This window comes from Bison bison, unplaced genomic scaffold (assembly GCF_000754665.1).
Source record: "Bison bison bison isolate TAMUID 2011002044 unplaced genomic scaffold, Bison_UMD1.0 scf7180017864198, whole genome shotgun sequence".
In the NCBI taxonomy this organism is placed as follows: Eukaryota; Metazoa; Chordata; class Mammalia; order Artiodactyla; family Bovidae; genus Bison; species Bison bison.
Window position 1 is genome coordinate 7,392,532 of NW_011494770.1, and position 18,049 is coordinate 7,410,580.

General features: G+C 35.6%; 1 protein-coding gene across 8 annotated transcripts in view; it reads right to left on the reverse strand.

The window, feature by feature from the left end:
- The window catches only part of EYA4 (EYA transcriptional coactivator and phosphatase 4), a 368,749-nt gene that overhangs the window by 52,955 nt on the left and 297,745 nt on the right, over window positions 1–18,049 (reverse strand). For 5 of the 8 annotated variants that reach the window (XR_825633.1, XM_010844270.1, XM_010844273.1 and 2 more), the window contains 6 exons: window positions 15,560–15,652; window positions 10,272–10,338; window positions 8,619–8,761; window positions 8,298–8,441; window positions 6,490–6,569; window positions 4,245–4,428 (listed from right to left, as the gene is read on the reverse strand). Coding sequence is in view for 7 of the 8 variants with exons in the window: in XM_010844270.1 (XP_010842572.1) it covers window positions 4,245–4,428; window positions 6,490–6,569; window positions 8,298–8,441; window positions 8,619–8,761; window positions 10,272–10,338; window positions 15,560–15,652 (711 nt within the window). In the remaining variant the exon portion in view is untranslated. The remainder of the gene's footprint in view (window positions 1–4,244; window positions 4,429–6,489; window positions 6,570–8,297; window positions 8,442–8,618; window positions 8,762–10,271; window positions 10,339–15,559; window positions 15,653–18,049) is intronic. The other 3 variants (XM_010844272.1, XM_010844275.1, XM_010844271.1) reach the window with 1 other exon arrangement.

An 18,049-nucleotide genomic window follows, 5' to 3' on the forward strand; every position in this document is an offset into this window, starting at 1 on the left:
TGGCAGGAACAACTCAGCTACTCAAAAGAACTGGAAGCCAGCAGCTATGACGACAAGGGAGTCAGAGAGTAGAAGGAGAAAGGAAAAAAACTGGTCATAGGAAGTGTCTCACTCTCAGCAGAAGGAGGACTTGATATCAATGATTCTAAGTTACTGAAAGATCTTAAAAGGACTCTAAGAATTTGGACAAAATATGGACAAAAGTGTTTCTGATGAAAGTAAAGGCACAGCCTTTGAAGAAAACTATGAAGAATGGCTCCACATTTATTAAACTCTTAGGATGTGTCATGCACTTTTTTTTTCCTATTTATTTATTTTTTGGCTGTGCTGGGTCTTTGTTGCTGTGTGGGCTTTTCTCTAGTTATGGTGAGCCGGGGCTACTTTCTAGTTGCTGTGTGAGGGCTTCCTATTGTGGTGGCTTCTCTTATTGTAGAGCACAGGCTCTGGGGCATGCAGGCTTCAACAGTTGTGGCCCGTGGGCTCAGTAGTTTCCGCTTCTAGGCTCCTGAGCACAGCCTCTATAGCTGTGGTGCATGGGCTTAGGTGCTCTGTGGCACATGGGATCTTCCCAGACCAGGGATATAACCAGTGTCTTCTGCATTGGCAGGCAGATTCTTTTACCACTGAGCCACCAGGGAAGTCCCAGGCACTTTCTTTTTTAGAAAGTTTACTAGAATAAGTGTTTGGCTAAAGCACTGCTCATTGTATCTGAGATTCACCCACACTGTAGCCTGAAACAGTTTGTTTTTTCCTCAATATGGCTAGAACTTCATGATATACTATGCTTTATCCATTCTGTTGACAAATATTTGGGTTATTTGTAATTTTAGGCAACTATGAATAAAGCTGTTATTATACAAACATTCTTGTTTGTATCTCTGGACATAAGCTCCCATTCCCAGCATATCCCTATATGTATGCCTAGCATACCCCTATATGTATATATTTGGCAACAGGACTGATGTGTCAGAGGGAAGGCATAGACACTGAGAACCTTTTTCCAAAGCGGTTATATTAATTCACTCTCCTACCAGCAACGAGAGTTCTAGTTTCTCGACATCCCTGTCAATTCTTGGTTAGTCTTTTTTATTTCAGCAACTGTCGGGGTATAGTAGTATCTCACTGCCATTTTAATTAGCATTTTCTTGATGAGTAATGATGTAGAATACTTTTGTTTCTTGCTCAGTTAGTATCTTCTTTTTTACAAAGTAACTGTTTAAATCTCTGGATAATTAAAAAAATTGGGTTGTCTTTCTTGCTGAGTTTTCCAGAGCTCTTTATTGTGAAATATTCTTTACACACACACATGACTAAATCTCACTTCAACCTAGTGAATTTGGTCTTTCATTATCCTCTTTTAATAGTGGGAAAACTGGAGACATGTGGAACTCGGTTAGCTAACCAAGATGAAATGGCTTGTATGTGAAATGCTGGTATGATTCCAGAATCCCTGCTTTAACCACTAGGTAATACCTCCTCCCCTAAATAGCAACAGACTGTTCAGACTACAAAGAGGTCAAACATGTATGTGTTTCTACTGATCAAAAGAATATATAGACTTTATACAATTTTTGTGAGACAGAGGGCAAGGTATTCATCGAAAGAGCATCAAAGTAAAAGGACAGATCCTAAAGGGGCATGTGCTATATTTGGCTCCTTCAGATAGAACTGAACTGACCTCCATATCTTCTCAAGGTTCTAGCCTTTCTTCTGATGAAGGTTAAAACCAGAAATTTGAACTCAATTGATCATTAAACATTTGTTGACTTTTTTTTTTTAAAGGAGAAAGCTGTTAATTCCAGTGCCTCTGTCAATTTCACTCAGGTAATTGCATTAGGGTATAGTAACACTGTAGGTAGGAAAAATGCAAATTGGCAGAGAAGTTAAATGTGGTTAGTCCTTTCCATCTAAATCTTCTTGTTGGCTTCAATGAAATGAATTAGCACTTTGCTTTCCTTCCTGTCCTTATGTAAAATGCCATAAAACCTGGAAAGACTACTGGGTTCTGCTGAAGAAATTGGCTTTTCAAAGTGTGAAGGGATTTTACTATATCCTTTACTTTTCTGCAGCATTTGTAAAGTTTAACTAGCAAATGTACTATGTTTTCAAGGTCTCAGAGTACAGAATACTGTTACAAATTGCTAGTTATATTTAATTTAAAAAATGTTTAAAATTTTAAAAAGGAGCTATAAAACTATCAGTAAGCTTAATGTGCCAATCAGTCATCAAACATTCTGAATGCAAATACATAAGATAAACTTTATGGTAAAAGCAAAGAAATATCTTTTCAAAGAAAATAAACTAAAATATCTGTTCTTAATCAGCATGGTAATGTTTCTTTAAATACATTGTCAAATTACCTTGTAAGGTAAAGTATTGATAAATAACTGAATGTTATTTGTAATTTTCAAATAACTCAGTCATTACCCATTGCCCTAGGCTTTTTCCTGAGCCAATACTGCACATGATTGAATAACTATCTTTTAATCAGTGCCATAATGAAGAACTGCACCTTCTAAGTTTTGGATATTCATATCCAACTTTGTTTCATTAGGTTTATCGCTAAATCAGAGCAACCAGCTGTCTCTTATAGAACATAACGTATGTTTCCATTTTAAACACAGGAGAAGTCAACAGGGAAAGATTTATGAAAAACTGTTTTCATAAATTTTAATTGTTAGGTCTCTGCTTTGAGTCCAAATGCAGAGCCAGTCAATGGAAAATACTCTTTATGCCCTTAAACAAAATATCTCAGATTTCATCAATAATAGAGAAAAATCCCATAGTTGTGAACTGTTTACTTTTCAGATGCATGCCAGTCTGCAAAGGCAAAATCAAACATAAAACTGTCTTGACAAAAGCTCTGAGGTCACAGAATTTCTTAAAGATCCAGACACGTGCATTGTTATGATTTTGGTTCAGAGAATGATAGGGTTACATATAGAAATACTTTCTTCTTTAAATTCAACAGAAAGTCTCGTAAGATCTGAAAATTATGTCAAACTATACTCATTGGCATTAGCAACCAATGGGAAGCTGAAGAAATTGCAGAGTTCTGATAGTGAATATGAGAATGTCACATACATATGTGTTACATTCAAAGTCATACACTCAGAATACCTACATGTCTACATTTAGTATTTTTAATATAAATAAAAGAGTGATTCTGAACATTGATTATTCTTTGGATAATAGAAAGTACCCATCTGTGTCTTTCCTGCGGAGAAACTCTTGTAGTCATATTGACATTAGATCATAGTCAATCTTCTATCCAAAGTTCTACTCAGCATAAAAAGTTTTTAGTGTATAAATAGTGTTCGTTCCTGGTTGCTCAATTCTAGTAAATTCCAAAACACTTTGCTGGTCTTATCACTCAGTCTCTGATGTCTTGATCAAAGACTTCCTCTGTGGTTTTGCTTCTGAATAGTTATCCTACCTTGTTTTCCCCACGTATTCACCAGAGAGAAACACCTTTTACAGTGTGATGAGAGCATCAAACATCTCCTTACCTGAAGTGTTTCCACCATTTGTTAAGCAAGGATTCTGAAATCATTCATTCTTTAAATTAACCTAAGACTCTTAATGAAATGTTAAGTCACATTTACTCAAAAAGGATCAGGACAGAATTGGAACACAGGATTTAGGCTGGGTGGTGGTTAAGGCAAGTGTTAAACGTGTCAGCAAATACAGTTCTAATAAGAATACAGATAAGCTTCTGGCAATGAAGAATATAATGGATTTTAAATATGTGTTCATCAGACAAAGGTATTAAATTACCTACCAAGGATCCTATGAATATCCTAAGATATATATAAAATCCTAAGAATATGGGAAATCTTCACTGGCTTGAGCTACTGATGACTCATAAGGTGAATAAGTCATACAGTTTCTCAAGCATAAAGGAAATATTATCAGTTTCACCCAAAGAAGATAGTATTACTACTTTTCCATGTTGTTAAGATCTCCACAAAATAATTAGTCTGGAAAAAGATTCACTTACCTTTTTATCTTCATATTTATACATATTCTGTCATTTGAGATTAGAATTACCTATCCCACATCTACTAATAAAAGAAGGGTTTTCTGAAATGCCAGAAAAGCCTCACCTAATACAGCAGTACTAGCACAGATTAAACACCAGCATAATTATCTGGGAGCTTTCAGTCCTTTTTAAAAAAGATTTTTTTAAAATGTCCATTTTCTCCATACTTTTAGATAAGCAAAACTTATAAAAAATATTTCACCTGGATGAAGATCTGTACCTGGTTGGCTAGTCAGTCCTGGGAGAGATTCCTGCAACTGGTAGGTTGAGGTCGTGGAGGATGAGCCATCAGCTGTGTTATTTGATGTCATGTATGCGCCATACGTCGATGCAGAGTAATACTGTGCATACTGGTTTTGGCCAAAGGCTGTGTAGGATGGATAATCCTGAAATAACAATTGAGATGTGTGTGTGTGAAAGACAGACTGTCCTCTGGCATGCTCCACAGAAGAGCAATCACAAGGTAACGGAAAGAAGAGTATCTGGCTCCACTGGTTCTGGAGTCCACAGTTTTAAAGTGATCCTAAAAAGCAGAGACCATTCTGTGGGCATCTATCTTATACATGCACACAGTAATGAAATAACCTAGGGGGTTTTGCAAACCAGGTCCAGTACACACATTTGAATCTACCTAAAGATCATATATGCTTCACTCCCCTACTCAGAATTATGCACCCAAGGGTGTACATTGTCAGATCTTATGCACTTGAAGAGGAGAGAAGGAGATGCTTGTTTTCAATCTCATCTTCTAAAATCACCAGCAAGAAGGAGGTGTGCCCTTCCTTCACTTCCATACAGACCCTGGGCTGCATTATTGTGGTATTTGTTCCCTTTATAGGCTGCCCTTGATAATTTTGTTTTCTTGGCAGGAGATAATTTTAATAAAATGATTAAAAGATTTTCTTACCCAGTTTCTCACAGGCTACATTCCACCTCAGACCTTGACTTAAATAAATCTTTGGTGAGGTTTTCAAATATTTAGTTTGCATCATTTGTTAAGGAAAAAGGAAAGCCATTGGATTAATTCCTCTTACTTGTTTTTTATTAAAAGTTTTTAATAACCCTAAAATGATCTAAATAGTCCTTCAAAATCCTTTTACATATTACATTTTTTGATCCTCCCAAGTAGAACAAAGCAGTCTTTTCCTTATGCTTCCACTCTGTCTAGTGTATATTTCTATTATTATATCAAAATATTCTACTCCTCATCCATATTATTTTCATATTTATGTCTTCAGGAGGATTGGATCCTTTCAGAGAGCAGGGAACACTGACTTATGATTCTCAAATCTTCAATGCATAGTCAAAAAATCTAATGGCTAACAGGTACTCAATAAATGTCCAGTGTATTAATAAATGAGTGACTCAAATTAAGCAACCTGGATTATCAAAAATTCTTAATGTTTTATAATAAAATACACATACTGGTCTTGATGTTTAGTGTTTTAAGAAACCATTTTTCAAACTAATGCCAAATTATGCAGTTTAATCTTGTCAAAAATATTAACATTATTCCATTGTTTAATCATTAAATTTTCCTCTTAGCCTCTTGTTGTCTTAATAAAAATTGACAGGAGAAGGCAATTAATATAATTCCTTCAGTAAATCCAAAGAGCAAACGCTTGTGCAGTAACTTTTATTTTAAAATATACAGAAGTCCAGCAAGTCTGTTAAGAGTAAAATAGTGTATTGCTTACCCATGAAATCAGCTATCCTTCCATCTCAACTACTCTGAATATGACTGAGAGGTAGAAAATAAGAAAGTATCTGAATATATCACAAATTCATCTCCCTCCATGCTGATTCACCCTTTCAGAGACATTGCCTCTTGCTCCACATATAATTCTAACATGATTCTAGAAACCATCGTAGGTTTCAAAACTCACAAAACGATTAAGCAAACATCACTAAGAGGGCTAAGGAATTCTAGGAGCAGAGATAGTGACAAAAGCAAAAAATTACAGTTCTCAGGAGAGTAGGAACTAAAGTTATCAAAAAATTCACAGAACCAAAAAATAAAAGCAGGATGGAGTCTGAGATGCATTTTGTTTTGGCAAATATGATTTGGGTTTGGACCAAGCATGCTCTATACTCTAATCATAATCTGATTATTGATTATAGTTCAACCTATCAATTTTCATAACTTTTTTATTAAGAAAAAATAAAATTAATTTAGTATGGTTCAAGATAATCAGAAAGGATGCAGTAGATTTTCTCATTTCCTTCCATGACTAAAACAATCATGGCTTACATGTTTAAAAGGTAAACCTTTAACAATCAGGAAACCTAAAATACCCATAATTATACATATCCCAAGAATCTACATAGCTAATCTTTACTACTCTGAAATGCTGTCTTAACTTTAAATAAATAACATTTATTAACCTGATACTATTCTTCAAAAATCTGATATATATAAAAAGCATAAATATAAAAAGCTACCATACCTGTTGTGAACCACTGAAATTCGTGGAATTTGAAACTGAATTATTTGCATAAATAGTAGAAGATGGTGCAAAACTAGAACCTAGAGATAAAAGAACAAATTGCATTTAAAAAGTATTTCTTGAAAAATATTAAAATATTTCACTTTGCAGAATTCAATGCAATATATTTTAAAATTTGTTGTTGATGCAGTAAGATTTGAAATGGAGAGATTTTCAAGGGAAATATGCTTGGCTTTTTCTTGTGACAACTGGTAAATTCCTTCCTTTAGAATTCTGTAGAGTTAAACGGAAGTTTGTGGGAACAGTCTTACCAAGGACTCAGCTAACTTCCAAGGGCCAATGTCTACGTGTACAGAAGTACTCAAGGAATAAAATAGCGATAGTGAGACTACTTCCAGGAAACAACTGCAACTTTCCAATGGTCATATCAACTGCATCTGCATACAAAAACTACTCAAGTTTAAACAATTGGCTGAGGCTAGTTTAGGAAATAAACATACAGAATCCATTTAGAAATGAGGCTTCCAGCATCCCATCTTTTTGTTCCTTTACGTCCTTTCCTTAGAACAAAAAAGCTGTAGGCTAGGGCTCAGACCCAAGGGAGAACTGTTGAGTTCATACCACAGTCATCTAAGGTTCGATAACCTAAAGTTTTATGACAAAGTGAGCAAGTTATTTAGTTATTTGAAATTAGGGCAAAAACAAGCAAACTATCAATCTATAGATTCAAAAAAATATGTTCTCATGGAATGCACTTGTTAAGGAATAAAAGGCAGCTGATTATTTTTTTTATCAACATGTTTTGAAAAGCAATAGTATTAGGTAATAATGCAAATTAATGTAGCCTGGAATATCCAATATAAAAGTGTTTTGGGAAATAAATGGAAACGTCTCTATGGCCTTTTCTACACTGCCAACTAAAGCTGAGCAGCTCACTGTGGCTGAGGCATGTATGCAAATATTTATTTATCTACCAACATTATAAGGAAAAAAGACACCTGTCATTTCAGCCAAAAAAGGCCTAAGTAATTATTTCATTTTAGACAACCAACCAAAATGTCAATATTTGTTCATTTGAATAATGTTCATATAGCCCCCAAACTATGACTAATCATTAGAAAAAAATGACAGATAAAAAATAAGCTTTTAATGCTTTTACCACATCACTAAATTATTTTCGGCAATTATTATAAAATGTTCAAAAATAATTTTTAATCAGAGATAAAAACAAAAAGAAAAATTAAATAATGATCATATATGGAGAAAAAAGTTTTAAGAGGGGAGGTACAAATTATTTAAATATTCCTATTTAAGAAATACAGTACTAACAAGGGGGGAGGTATTTTAGAAATGAACAAAAAAAGAAATCCTCAATCATTCAACAGTAAATATAGGACTTAGAAAAGTGCTAACTCAATTTTAAATTAAATCAAAACAGCATTACATACATACGGAATCCTGACAAGAAAATGCTGGATTTTGTCATGAATCTTTGAAATCCCTTAAGTAGATGCCAAACATGTGACTGGTGTGGTGACTGGCTTGGAGGTTGCTTTTCTTGGACTTAGTTTCCTGCCAATTTTATGCAACTTAAGCTTAAGTATTTAAATTTAATATGGGTCGTGTTTCTTGATGTATGTTGAGCTCTTTTCATCATGTTCCCTCTTAGTTATCTTTTCCAATGGTATCGTCTGAGCAGTGGTAGCATTTAATACTGTCTTCATGAGTATATATTCTTAGTCTGAAGCCAAGGAATCTCATTCAAAGAATTCTTTCTCATTTAACATGTTTCCTGGGTGGCTGCTTACCTGGCATCTGGTAAGAATAAGGTGTCTGGCCTGGCTGTGGGGTAGAGAAGCCTGGGCTGTAACTGAGGCACCCACTCTGTAATGGGGACTGAGTTTGTGAGAGTCCACTCTCTGTCTTGATGCCTGGTAACATCACGCCCAGATCTGTTTGGAAAGTGCATGTGCAAACCATTTTATTAGTAAAATGATCGTGTTGTAACATGAGTTGCAACTTATATTAGAATATAAGAGTCTATATAAGAATATTAGAATATACAGCTACTAGCCAGCAGGATTATCTGCTTGTAACCAAAGAAGGAGAAGAGAGAAGAAGTGAAATACCGTAAGTGGGCAGGCTGTAGGGCTGTCCTGTCTGTGAGTAGGCAGTGTAGACGGCTGGCTGCTGCATCCCCGAATACTGAGTCTGGCCTGCATAGGCGGACATTGTTTGAGCTGCTGGTGTAGAAAGAATGTGTGGATAGGGCCTAAATATCAGAAAAATAGCATTACTGTGGCAACAAAGACTGCATATTATTTCAGACAGCTTAGATTCACTGAAACCTGATAATAGCCAGGACATAATCCTCTTCTTTATCCACAATATCATTTTAACAATATAGAAAAGGACAAAAGTCTGAATGTCAGGAGAGCGGGCTCTGCTATAACCCAGGCTCAATACCTTGGACAAATAAACTTCCTGAGTCTACACCTCACCTGTGAAAAGAAAACTTTGGTTTAGAAATCATCCTGAAAGTCTCTTCCAGGTCTATATTGCTTACGTCCGAAATAGTATTCCAATTGACATGTAGATGAGGAAAGTGGAGTCCAGGTCAGTTAATTAATGAGCCCAGGTCAGTTAATTAATTAATTAACTCATGAGCCTTATTTCTTGTTACCATGCATGACCCAATGCCATGTAATGACTACAAAAGTCATTAAAAGCAGTAGGAAGAATTCCCTACAAGAACTAAAAATCTTACCAAAAAACTTCTTTAAAAAAAGTACGTAGCTTCTTGAAATGGAAAGCCATTCCTTTCATCTTGCCACATCTTACAGAATGTCCTCAAAATAGATATCCAATCTCTAGCCTATGCTTAAGGATAAACACTGTAGCTGCTGTAGAAAATAACTTTTAAATGTGCATGATCAGGAATCCCAAATCTTGACATATCTCTCTGATGGCAACCAAATTCAGATATACACCCAATATAGTTAAGCTTGAAATGTTTACCACTGTCCTCAAAATGACTACATTAGTTATATAAGCAATAGTGCATATTTTTCCAAAATGTTTATTAGAAGTTGAAATCCAATAAAAATATTATAAAGCTGGGACAAATTATGAAGTGTTGAGGTTTGAGTAAAATGTAATCTTTTCAGATTTTCTTTAAACTAGTAAGAGTTTTCAAAATTTTTATTTAAAAAAATCAGTATATTCTGATCTGTGCTTGATGCTTTCTTCAAAATATATAAATGTTCAAGATTAAAGGAACTGTCTGGACAAAAGTGAATATATTCCTAGATTTGTGAAAGATATTTATTTATAGGTCTAATATATCTAATGAATCTATCTAAAAATCTATGTATTTAACTATCTATAACATTTATATCGGAGAAGGCAATGGCACCCCACTCCAGAATGCTTGCCTGGAAAATCCCATGGACGGAGGAGCCTGGTAGGCTGCAGTCCATGGGGTCGCTAGGAGTCAGACACGACTGAGCGACTTCCCTTTCCCTTTTCACTTTCATGCATTGGAGAAGGAAACGGCAACCCACTCCAGTGTTCTTGCCTGGAGAATCCCAGGGACGGGGGAGCCTGGTGGGCTGCCGTCTATGGGGTTGCACAGAGTCGGACACGACTGACGCGACTTAGCAGCAGCAGCATTTATATATATAAATATATCCTGATTTAAAGTTATTATATTGTGTAAATATGATTAATCAGAATAATCCCAGAAAATTATTCTAACAAATCTGAAACTACTGACCACTTACTTGGAAGGATACAGCTGTGGGGAATATTGATGTGCGGATCTGGGGCTGTAGCCACTACTTGTTATTACTGCGAGACACAAAAAATAGAAAAAAGGTTGCTTCATAAATATGTTTCATTGGTTTCATTGGAGTAATCAAAACTAATTTAAAGAAATGACCATGTTAGAGAGGTATTTCACAAAATTCACTCTTTTTCTAAACAGAAAATTCATTCATTTTCTAAACAGAAACAGATGCCTAAACATTTTTTTCTAATTAAACTGTTCCATATTTGTTCTAGGAAAATGACATGATATCTTCTCACAAATCAATCCCCTTCATCATTCTTCCATTTTCTCAAATCAGTGGCATGCTTTTTATGCATTAATATCCTATGAATAAATATCCTTGATTATAAGTAATTAAGCTTTCATGATATAAAAGTAAACCTTTTCATTTGCAAACTTCATGTTTTAAATTCCAAACATGATGACAAGATAGTGCTCTTCCTCTGCATTTACTCTAATAGAAATACAATATAAATTAAGAAAAATGCGATGTTTCAACCTTCATTTTCAAGTTATAAAATGATAATGCTTTCTATTTCCCTTCATTTTGTCAATCTGATGAGTAATTAAAATGCAGAGTCCAAATAATTCTCGTAATAACTGGAATATACACAGAAAGCGTGGATGCAACATGAAAAAAAACAGAACTATGACATCCAGCAGCAATCCTAATTACAAATGTATCTTGAACTCTCACAGACTAGACTTTTTTTGAGAAGATTTTAGAGGTGAAAATCAGGTCTTATCAACATTTCAGCCAAACATGCAGTCCCAAATTGGACTATTTCCAAAAGTTTGGAAGTTTCTTTTTCCTTTAACCATCTGCCTTGACTAAGACAGATGTATTGCAAATATATGGACCTAAAGTGTTAAGGCCGTCCCTTCAGAGCCAGTCCACACTGGGCAAGCACACAGAGTGTCTTTATTAGGCCATCTGCTGTTCATTCACTTTTCAAAAAGATTAAAGTAGTATACAATGCAGCGCTGGAATTAGTTTAGCCTAATCAATCATAGTTATACTTCAAAGTACTGTGTCCTTTCTAAGTTGTTCATAATTCTGGAGCTAAACTTTTGGAATTGTAAAAGTGACAAATAGGTTTAGGTTGCTAACTATTTTATGAAACATGATATATTTCTATATCCAAATGCTATTAAGTATCCTTGTGATCTATTGCTTCATAAACACATAGAATTTAATGTATTTAAAATGCTATTTGGACTGTACGCTGAGTATGGAGAGTGCATTATAGTTTTCATAGCAATAGTGCAGAAAGTACATTTTCAAGAATATTATGAATCAGTTTTGACAATCACTGGATATGATTTGAGGTGTAACATCTTAAATGTTTTCAGCAACCAAAATTTAAGTGAATTTGCTCAGTATATTTAAAAATACATGGAGCAATGAGCCATTAATTTTCTACTTGTTTATTAAAAACATAGAAAATGTTCAAAACTTTCAAATCAACGCAATAAGATCAAGCATTTTCTATCACACTATGGGGACTAAACATACATTGCATAATAGCAACAGTATATCGCATAGGAAATTCAGCCCGATTCATTAATTAACAATGATTAGCAGAAACATGATTAAGTAAGGCTTAATTCCACATTTTCATCTCATTTATAAAACTTCACTGTGGTACACGCAAGACTTAGACTATACTAATCAATTATTCTCAAGATTGTGAAACACAAAGCTTTTCTAAAGTAATACCAAATAATGAAAAGAAATACTTAGCTTTTATTGAATTAGCCAAACAGTAGTATTTTTTAAAAAGCCTCACATATATGAACACAATTCTGAATATACAGGATGCTTCTTCCCTCTAATGAATGAATCTAGACATCATTAGAATAATGTACCCATAACAGTACAAAGGTTCAACTTTAAAAATTTTATATTAATGTCTATATGTTCATTTTTTAAGTAGAAAAAAAACCTGTGACTCAGAAAACTGTTTATATAAAACTTAGAAAATTTATACTTCTTGACTATACAGTATACATTTTATTCTAACTAATAAATCTGCAGATAACTAAAATAACAACAATACTGGATTAAAGTAAACTGACATTACGCTGATCAAAGTAAAGACTGTTCCTACACAAAACAGCCTAATCTCTCCAGTATGATTTCTGGAACACCATGTACAAATTTAGGAGACCTTCCTTTTATTCCATATCAGAATTTAATTAATCAAGAAATGTACACAAAGCACTCAATGTATTATATTCCATCATTTCCTCATATAAAAGTAAGCAAACGTGTCTGTCTTCAAGATGTCTGAAAATTAGGTCAAACATATTTTTAATGAATATTATCAGATTCTCACAAGGTGGTATCAAGCAATCTTATTACTTATTACTGTAATACCTTAGATCACTGGTGTCTAGGGGATGAGAGATGGGAGATGAGTAGCGGGGTGGGTGGAAATTTTGCCTGCCAGGGAGCATTAAAAATGCCAGGAGACGTGGTACGCTGTCACAACGGAGGCATGCTACAGTCAACTTGCGATAGGTGCCAGGGATACTGATAAACACCTTCTATTGCAGAAGGCATATCTTCCACAAGAAACAAAAGGCCACGTTTTTAATAGCAGTGCTGTTGAGAATCCCTGACCTAAATTACTCTGTCCAGCTGAACTTGACTTCCCAGGTGGAGCAGGGGTAAAGAACCCATCAGCCAATGCAGGAGGTGAAAGATATGTGGGTTCCATCCCTGGGTCAGGAAGATCCCTTGGAGGAGGAAATGGCAACCTTTCCAGGATTCTTGCCTGGAAAATCCCATGGACAGAGAAGCCTGGCGGGCTACAGTCCATGGAGTTGCAAAGAGTCAACCATGGCTGAGTGACTAAGTGCACGTGCATGTGCGCGCGCGCGCGCACACACACACACACACACACACACACACACACACACACAACTGGACTTGGTCCATGGAGCTGGAAATATTCTATATCTGAGTTGTCCAATATGGTAGCCATTAAAAACTATTAAACATACAACTATTAAACAAGCCACTATTAAAAAAATCCCACATACAACTATTAAACACTTAGAATATAATTAATGTGACTAGATTAAAACATTTTTGCTTTTTAACCAAATAGTATTTCATTTAGACTTAAATAGCCACATATGGCCAGTGACTACTTTTCTGGACAGCCCAACTCTAGATAATTCTTAAAAGAAAACTGGGAAACTATTTGTAAATATAATATGAGTAAATTCCAGACAGTAAAGTCCAGACAGCTTGACAGTTCACACATATTTCTTTTTACATCTCTATATTTTCCAATAAACTTTTAAAGAAAGGACTCTTGGACTGACCAGGACATTGTTCTAGACTCATTTATACCAGTGACCACCCGGGAGGCCCTGACTGTTCGGCCTTAACTATCTCTAACATCTCTGTGCCTCGATACTCTTGCTTCTTAAAATGGATCATCAGAAAGAAAGTGAAGTCGCTCAGTCGTGTCTGACTCTCTGCGATCCCGTGGACTGTAGTCCATCAGGCTCCTCCATCCATGGGATTCTCCAGGCAAGAATACTGGAGTGGGTTACCATTTCCTTCTCCAGGGGATCTTCCCAACCCAGGGATCGAACCCAGGTCTCCCGCATTGCAGGCAGACGCTTTAACCTCTGAACCACCACAATGCAGTACTGCAATTTCTTCTGGAGCTAACATCTTGTAATTTTTTCAGTCAGTTTTCATTAACTTTGTGGTATACTATCTAAGTATGTCAGCAAGTATTTAATTTCATTCTTAACCTTAAAAACTATGTTCATATATATATTCGTTTTGCAGAAAGTTTACAATAGTTATAGTAAGTTAGTAATACAAATGCTAGGGTAAGTTAGTACCTTATCTCCTGAGCAGCAAGAGAATTGCTAGAAAGAATGTGAATCAGGACACAAGCTTCTCTATGCTGCTGCTGCTAAGTTGCTTCTGTCGTGTCCGACTCTGTGGGACCCCATAGACGGCAGCCCACCAGGCTCCTCCGTCCCTGGGGTTTTCCAGGCAAGAATGCTGGAGTGGGTTGCCATTTCCTTTTCCAATGCACTCATGCATGCTAAGTTGCTTCAGTCATGTCCGACTCTGTGCGACCCCATGGACAGCAGCCCACCATGGACAGAATGTCCACGGAATTCTCCAGGCAAGAGTACTGGAGTGAGTTGCCAGTTCCTTCTCCAAAGCTTCTCTATACAAAGTGTATAAATTATTATATCTTTATGTTTGGAGTACTAATATTTATGTGACTACATGGCAGCTGTTTCCAATCAGTGTGAACCAATGAAATGGGATCATCTGCATCTATAAGAATCAAATATATGCTATAATGACATTAGAGTTCAAGGCTTTACCTCCACTCTTTTTACATGAGAAGGATACCCACATCAAATTCTTGTATGTGAGAACATGAATAAGTATAAAATACATTAGAGTAGAATAACAGAACCAAGATTTAATAGCATGAATACTTTTCTAGGTTTAATGTTCATCTTTCTGCTATACAAATTCCTGCTCAGGTAAAAAAAAAAAAGTCCTCTCACCAGATAATCAACCAAACGAAATATTGTATTGGGGCAGGAGAGGGGGGGATCTTTAAGTCAACTCAATGAGTGTCCTTTGTGCCCACCTGGGAGTTATCAGGTATTTATATTTAAAGAGGATTGATGTTTAAAGACACACTATTGTTCTCTTTGAAGCATTAGAGGGAAAGTCAGTGCTCTCAGAGGCTGGGTTCTAATGCGACCAGCATGTGCTCTCCTGCAGCCCATTAACCTTTAATACTTGTCACTCAGCTGCTTACACAGGAGGGTTTTTTTAAACCCAGAGAGGAAACAAGGTTATTTAGAAGGAATCAAATGGATAGTTTTACATCTCGAATGTTGGAGAGAAGGCAATTTTTAGTCATTTAAACGGGCAAGTTGAAGGAACAAACTTGACTATTACAACCTAATAATTGAATCAAGCACTGTATAAAATAATTATGAAAGAAGTGAGCTTTGCTTATTTCTAATGAGAAAGCTGGGGCATTGCTTGGTTGTCAACTGCAGATGCAGTAAAACGATTCCAAATGTTATTTCTAAAAAACATTGTTTTATGATAATACGTTTTTCCCAAAGTGAATTTATTGCTGAATTTATAAAAATCCAAATTCTCGATTATTCACTAGGAGGATGACATGGACCGCAATCTGTACAGAACAAGACACAAGCTTAAGGCTTTACCTGACCCAGTAAAAGTGTCAAGCGCTCCATCTCCAGTCGTGGCTGTGGTTTCACTGCTGTTCAAAGGCTCTGTTTTGACTGCAAGGAGAGACACTACGTAGAAGAATAAGTACACGTGAGTTATATTTCTAACTTTATATCAAAGATGCTGACTGTTCAACTAGTAGCTTTTCTAGCTACCATGGGCATGCAAGAGAAAATTTGAGAAGTCGATGAGGAGAGTTTTGTTAATTTAGCTTCTAAATGGACATGCATTTATAGAGGATTTAATCTAAAAATCCTCTGTCTAAGCTGCTTCTCTAGAATCTGGCTTTTAAAGGCAGTTAACCTGACACAGTGAAACAGCAGTATACATGTATTTGCATTTTTAACTCCCCTAAGCATACTCTGATATTATAGTCAAATGGCAGAAGAAAGGAATCATCAGTCAGCCTTTAGCACACTGAATCCAAATCATAACAGAGATTTACTGCTTATGTTTTATTCTTCCCAAGGAGACATTAAAAGAAAAGACTGCTTAAGAACAACGGTGGCATATGCATATACAGAAACCTGGGTGTGTATTCATATAGTGGGTGGAAAATCAGGCACTCAAAAAATTTCTGCTCAACAAAAGACAAAACAGCCATAAGGTATTGTTTTTTTTATTCTAATAGTATAATGATCTTTAATACATTATAGAGACAAGCATAGGAGATGGTTTTTACAGCAGGAAGTACAGCTTTTGAAAACTCTTTAATATATTATTTCTCCTTTGAGGTGGTATATCTTGGCAAAATCCTCTTTGGCAATGATGTCGCCACTGAGGTACACAATATTGCCATTAATAGATGCAATGAGTGTGGCGGGGGCTACACAAAAGCCTCCACCCATTTTGTCACACCATATTTTCCCTTTGTGGGCAAAGCTCCATATATCACAGCAGCCAGGGAATACACTAAATTATTTTCTACTTGACACCTCTTATGTTTCCTAGTCATAAAAGGAATGATACAGTTAAAAACCTCAGAGGCAAGCAGAGAACTATGAAGAAAGCTGAAGACTAGCCAACTATGGACAAATACAGCCGAAAGAACAGTGGGCTCAGAGCACACCCACCAACCAAGCAAGTCAGCAACGTTACTCTGTTAGAAAAGCAATTAATGATGGAGAAACATGCAGTAATGACTACGTTCCCTTTCCACATGAACGGAATTGGCTGCACCCTCCCTCAGTGAGCTCTGGTGTTAATTTAGCATCCGTGATTTAACTATGTCATGAAGATTTGCTGGAAGATTCAAACTGCAAAGGTTGGAAAGAATCCAAACTCTAAACCATACTGCCTCACAGGCAGCACTAACTAACCAAGAATTCCTTTCATCTGTATAGAGATGATCCAGAGCAGGGTTTAGAAAGGTGTAACAGCTACTCTCAATGATGCAATGTCCTCATCTGACTTTTGACATATGACAGAAAGGAACCATCCAAAGCCTCCAGCAAAACTAAGGCAAGAGACAGTTTCTCAGAACCTCCAAATTCTAATTGTGGCTAAATTCCCATTTAAACATGTCTAAATCTATAAATGACATTTGTAAAATAGGTTTATTAATACTAAAGGTAATCTATATTGCACTTGTGAACCACGGAGAGTGGAGCAAAATGTCTAAAAAAACCCCCAAGCTAGACATGAGGTTTTAGTTCTGTTACTTTGAATCCCAACTTTGAGGTCTGATTTCAAAAACTTAGTATTGGTGTTGATTATAATCTCCTCAATTTGAAAATTTCAGGTGGTCAAAAAGAGAAGGAAGGAAAGCTAGAGAATAAATGCAACCAGGTTGCATTCATTATCCTGGAAACATTTCTCATTAAAATTTTAAAGGTCTGCTGTTAGTCAAAGACAAAGGAGGTTCATTTAACTGAAAAGAGGCATCTCTAGAAAGAATATAAAGAGAAGCATACACACCAAGGTGCGTTCGGTGTACCAGAATGTAGGGATTTAAAATAATAAAGTGGATGCTAACATTTGGGGGAAAACAGTACACATTAATATGAACTTAATTTTCATATGTGGTAAGAGTTGAATAATAGGGAAAAGGGGGGGAATTAATCATGCTGCTTACAGAAAATAACTTATGCTCACAGGAGGCCAGCATCAACAAACATCTCTTGAGTAAGATGCAAAGTTGTTTTGATTTTTAGAGAGAAAGTAAATAATATTAAGTAATAATATTTTTTTCTCAGGGAAAGAAAACTTAGAAGTGAAATAGACATTATATGATTCGCTGATTTATTAAAGATGGTAAAATACAAAGAAGTGTCTAAAAATGATAATCACAAAGTTTGACAAATGAAAGAAATTTTCAGTAAAAGTCTGAATATATTTGAAATGTATTTCATTTTCTTTTGTCTTGCTTTTATCTCTATACTTTAAATGAGATATACCATACACTTTTCTAGAGGCAGGAAACTTTGTTAATTTAGTATATGCAAGGCACTATTAGAAAGATGTTC